At 31.9% G+C, this 6,031-nt stretch overlaps 1 protein-coding gene across 1 annotated transcript; it reads left to right on the plus strand.

Moving 5' to 3' along the window:
* The first annotated feature begins 336 nt into the window (after positions 1-336).
* On the plus strand, positions 337-5,248 carry LOC145800250 (zinc-finger homeodomain protein 11-like). Its single transcript, XM_082889909.1, has 2 exons — positions 337-599; positions 4,582-5,248. The coding sequence occupies exons 1-2, from the start codon at positions 337-339 to the stop codon at positions 5,246-5,248; spliced, it is 930 nt and encodes a 309-aa protein (XP_082746035.1).
* The last annotated feature ends 783 nt before the right edge of the window (positions 5,249-6,031 follow it).

Below are 6,031 nucleotides of genomic sequence, written 5' to 3' on the forward strand. Positions count from 1 at the left end.
AGAAAATTTGGTGTCCCTAGCATTACCCTAAATCAATTTCTAAAAGAATCCGGATCTTTGGTCGTTCTTTCCTGTCGCGGTTCTTGTGGCGGGACAAAAACAATGTCATTTTTCAATTTTTTTTTTTTTTTTTTTTTTTTGGGTCTCCTTGTTTTCTCTTCTCTAACCTTTGAGGTGGAGGTTGTCTGACTTCATCAAACAGTTGTTGAATCAAATCTTTTGGAAATGTTTCTTCACTTCCAAACAGCAGATGATTTGGACTCAACTTGGGTAGGCAAACACTTTGAAGCTTCTCTCTCCTCTACTCCTCCCTCTCTCTCTCTCTCTCCATTAACAATGGCAGAAAGTGCAGTGACCATTTTGCACAAAAAACTTTCAAGCTTGGTTAAAGAAGTGTTGAAATCAATGGGTGGAGTTCAGGCAAAAATTGTGCTCATCAGAGATGAGATTCAGAGCATGAGTGCCTTCTTGAGAATTGCTAATGCAATTGAAGACACTGATTTAGAACTCCAAACCTGGGTTCACCAAGTCAGAGACCTCGCTTATCACACCAACAACATTCTCGACACCATCATCGCCATGGATTCTTCCATGGATCTGTCTACAAAATTTATTATCAAATCAAAATCCCTAATTTGCAAAAATTTATCAAATCAATTCATCATTTTCCTTTCATCAGATCAAAAAAATCTGATATCGATGACCCTAAATCATTAAATCCATAAAACTCAAGAAACCAAACTACTTATCAAACCCATTTAAAAAAGGAAAATGCTAGAAGTCTCAAATTTTCTACCAAATAAATGACCAAATGTCTCACATGGGTGTGGGGCCTACAAAATTGCGGACCCCACACCCATGTGAGACATTTGGTCATTTGTTTGGTAGAAAATTTGGTGTCCCTAGCATTACTCTTTAAAAAATCAACAACAAATTCCACTCAAATTGAAGAAGAAAAAAAAAACGGGAACAACTTTATATTAATGAACAAATGAGAATGATGATGAGGGCACTCGCTTCACAGTAGCAACAATGGGAGCCGAGCAATTTGACGAGGCGAGAGATCAAGGGATTTTCTTCAACTGGTATTTTATTACACTCTATGCTGGTATTTCTTCAACAAACTCAACAAATTCATATATCTATAGATATATATAGATATATATATATACATATATTTATATATATAACATATAAAACAGAAACAAATGAGAATGATGGTGAGGGTTGTGGAACAAAACTCATCGCCGCTGCAATCTCACCTCGCCGCCGTCGCGTGGCCACCGGAGTCATCTCCTTCGCCGTCATTCTTCTTCGTCTCTCAGTTCACGTCTCTCTGTTAGGTTTGGTTAGGTGACAGAGAAGAGAAAAGAGGGAGTACCAAATAAAATAAAATAAAATAATCAAAAACGACGTCGTTTTTGTCTCGCCGCAGGAACCGCGGCAAGAAACAGCGGCCGAAGATCCGAACTCTTTCTAAAAAGCTCACAGACCCAAATGTGCTGAAGTGAATATGAGGAATGTTAGGGATATTATTTTTTTTATTAAATGTATAATTAAATGTCTCATGTCAATGTGAGGTCTATCAAGTATGGGACATTAAGTCATTTATTTGTTAAAAAATTTGATTTCCTAACATTACTTTATTCATTAGAAAATGTTATAGGTTTCAAATTTTCTATCAAATAAATGATCAAATGTCTCATATGGATATCCCACACCCATGGACACTCATATGAGATATTTAGTCATTTATTTGATAAAAAATAAAAACCATTCTTTTCGATAAGATCAAAGCTTGAAAAAGTTAAAGCTTCTATTCAATTTGGATAAGATCTAAGTTATTTGAGCCAAGGTTTTAAAAATCAAATTGGACAGGTCGGTTCGATCAGTTGAACCGTTGACCAGTTAGGGTTTCGATTTGGATATACCATCTAAATCGTTTCATTCCAAAAACCAACCTATTTAGAGAGAACCAGAAAAATAAGTGGTTAGACCACCAAACTGGTCTACCCCGGGTCAGGTAAACTGATAGGGTTGATAAAATTAAAAATTTTGATATTTTGTACCTTTTTTTCTTTGTTATTATTATCTATACTATATATTAAGCAAAAGGGGGTTTTTAACCCCCCAAAACCTGTGGGGGCTTCAATATCCCAATCTGAATTTTCTGAATTTTTTATTTAAAAAAAAAAAAACTCAACATTTATTGATTTGGTCAAATTTCCTTTATCAGCATTTATTAACTTTTTCCAATCCACATGTCTTTTCACATGCCTGTATTTATTGATTTGATCAAAATTTCCTTATCAACATTTAAAATTTCTTCATACAAATAATTATAGATACAATCTGTGTATAGTTACTGCAGTACCCTTTTCAACTTCTCCCCTACACTATAGTTAGTGATAAGATTGTTAAATTATTTTTATAAAAAATCTTTAAAAACATAATTTATATGTTAAAAAAAATCTAAAACAAATATAAATATCTATAATTATTCCGTGCATAGCACGAGTGATAATCTAGTATATATATATATATATATAAGAAAATTTTAATTAGAAACTCTCTTTCAAAGGCCTCATTTTGTGACAAATCCTATTAAAAGCTTGAAATTATTGTGAAAATCTTTACCTGTTTATAACAAAAAAATTCTTTCAAAAAAAACTTAAGAAATCCATGTAGGATTTAATTCAGTCACATTTATTGGAAGGAGACTTGAAATTTTGACATTCCTCTAAAATTTTTGCTCTTCTTTCAATCAAATTATTTTAATTAAAATCCTATGGAGGGAATATTGAATATTTGGTTTCTTATTCCAAAATTAAAATTAATAATATTTAAAAATATATTATTAGGAGAAATATTTAAGATAATTTGATATTTTCAATTTTTTAATTTATAATTTTATTACTTATATTTTTATTTAAATACAATTTTAATATATTTATAACGTCACAGTTCGATTCCAATTCAACCCGACAGTTGAATCGGTAACCCATCTACACAATCTTTTTTCCGATTTCGCTCACCAATTTGGTTTTTAAAACATTGATTTGAACTGTTCAGCTTGCCTAGAAAAAAAGGGGGGTGGGGGGGAGGGAGGATAATTACGAGAAAAAAAACAAAAATAAAAAAAACCCCTCAGAATTTGAACTTTTTAATAAAATAAATTTTTAATTTTTTCAGTTTAAATTATATTTTTTTAAATTGTTTTCAATCTAAATAATTGACCTATTTTTGTTAAGTAAAATCGATAGAAAAATAGTATTTTAGTTATTAAACTTGATATAGATACACATAAAACACACCCTTTTTATTGAGTTTAATGATTGAAATACACATTTTTCGATCAATTTTACTGAACGCAAATAAGTAAATAGTTTAGATTAAAAATAAAAAAAAATTTAGTGTTTGAATTGATAAATTAAAAAATTAAGATTTATTTTATTATAAAAATCAAATTCTGAGATTTTTTTTAATTTCCCCAAAATAATAATAAATAAATAAATTGGCTAAATAAGCCAGCCAAACCCAGGTTTTGGGTTTCGTTTGAGATTTGACAAAAGAAAAAAATAAATAAAAATAAAAATCATTTTTTAAAAGAATCTCACCAAATGGAGCAACCACTAGTTTACTAATTGAGGGATTTACGTGTAACTCTTAATAGGTAAATTTATTATTTAATAAGTTTTATGATAATTAATGACATTTTTTTATTAAATATTATTAATAAAATTCACTAATTGTTAATTTTCAATGACAATTTTAAAATTTTATCACAAAAAAGTCACTAATTATAAGTTTCAGCGATAATTTAAAAAAATTGTTACAAAAAAAGTCACTAATTTTTAATTTTCAGTGACAATTTAAAAAAATTATCACAAAAAGTTACTAATTATAAGTTTTAACTATAATTTATAATATCCGTGACAAAACAAAGTCACTAATTATTAATTTTTAACGACATGTAAAAAATCGTTATAAAAAATTATTTTTAGCGACGATTTTATTAGTATTTATTGGTAGTTTACCTTACTTATTTTTTATAGGACTTGATAAAAATTAAATCTAACTACTATGACATATTGATAGTTTATGGCTCCACATTTGGTATGAAAAATGTGATAATTTCTCTCTTAAAATAAAAACTTTAAAAATTTTCTTTTATCACTTATCAAATGCATCAACTTCTTTAATATTTACATTTTAAAAAATGAAAAATAAAAACTAAGAAAATAATTGTCAAATCTAACCGTACTCGTGTTTTATTTATTGAAATATAAATTTAAATAAGATAAATTTAAATATATTTTTAAGGTGATAAATCTTCCAAACGCATCTCGATAAATTTATAATCACTTTAGCGTGTGTTTGGGAAGGCAACTTCAGGCTAAATTAGCCATGTCCCGACAAAAAAGGCTAATGTAGTCATATGGAGACAAAACAAAAATCATGGGCAAGTTCATACCCTTATTGGGGTAAATTTACCAAAATACCCTCACTGTTTTGAGCAAAACCCAAACCCTAATTCTAATCAGCTTTCTGTTGATGTTTCATCCATGGACACTGCCACAGCTGCCCCCACAACCACCGGCATCGCCATCGCCACCTGAATGGCCCACCGCCGCCGCCGCCGCCACCTGCGGTGGCTGCTTACAAGGAATGTTTCAAGAACCACGCTGTTGACGGCTGCGGCGAGTTCATGCCCTCCCCCACCTCCATCTCCACCGACCCCACCTCGCTAAAATTCGCCGCCTACGACTGCCACCGCAATTTCCACCGCCGCGAGCCGGAAGACCTACCACCACCCTCCACCGCCCAACACGTCATCGAGTACCAACCGCAGCACCGCCACCACCCTCCGGTGCTACCGCGCAGTCTAAATTCAGCATCTCCACTACCGATCTCCTCCGCCGACTATCCATCAGCACCCCACATGCTCCTCGCTCTCAGTGCCAGGTTATCGGGGCAAGTACCGACGGAAAATAGACCGGTAAATTCATCCGGAATGGGTAACCCAAATGGGCGGAAGAGACATAGAACGAAATTCACGCAGGATCAGAATGAGAGGATGCTGGAATTTGCGGAGAGAGTTGGGTGGAAGACGCAGAAGAAGAACGATGAAGTAATCGCTGTGTGCTGCAGCAATGTTGGAGTCAGCAGAGGCGTTTTCAAGGAATTAGAGAGAGAGAGAGAGAGAGAGAGAGAGAGAAACAACTTGAAGGGCAATTTGGTCTTTTAACATGGAGACACCTCACCAAAAAGTCAAAAAATCAAAAAAATCAAAAAATCCTTCCCAAACCAGGCTTTTTAGCCCGGGCTAAAATAGCCAAAAAAGTCAAAAAACCAAAAAGCCAACCCACTTTCCAAACGGAGGCTTAGAATTGTATCCGAAAGCAAAAATCTTTAGAACTATGTTGAAAGGACTAAAATGGAATATCCGAGTTACCAAAAAGAAAAAGAAAAAGAAAAAAAAGTAGAATATCCTAAAATATCCTTGCCTAAAGCGTATGGACTTTGTTTTTTACTTGGAAAAATATAAACCTTCTTGATAAATTATTTGAAAATCTCATTTTAAAAATTCATGAACTTTTTATTTTTATTTTTATTTATAGACCGGTAAGTTTTGTTCATTTAGAAATATATTCTATAAAATTCTATTTAATATATTATTATGTTCCGTTAAGACATTTTATCCTTATTAATTGTTGGGTTCATTTTTTGGGTTTTTTTTATATATATTATTGAATGTGTTACATTTTTCAATTGTGGCTAATAAATTCCTTAGTGTATTTTCTAAACATGGCTACATTTTCCAAACGTGGTTAATACAGAACAATTAAAAAAAAATTTAATGTATTTTTTCCAAACGTAACAGGTGTATTTTTTAAAAGTGACTAATATAAAACAAATAAAAATCATTAATATACTTTTTTTCAAACGTGAAATGTGATTAGCGTATTTTCTTATGCTGTGTTTGGTTTGAAGATTTAAGGAGGAATTTAGAAAGGAAAAGGGAAAAAGT

This window comes from Camellia sinensis, chromosome 10, assembly GCF_055761805.1.
Source record: "Camellia sinensis isolate YWXY chromosome 10, ASM5576180v1, whole genome shotgun sequence".
NCBI lineage: Eukaryota > Viridiplantae > Streptophyta > Magnoliopsida > Ericales > Theaceae > Camellia > Camellia sinensis.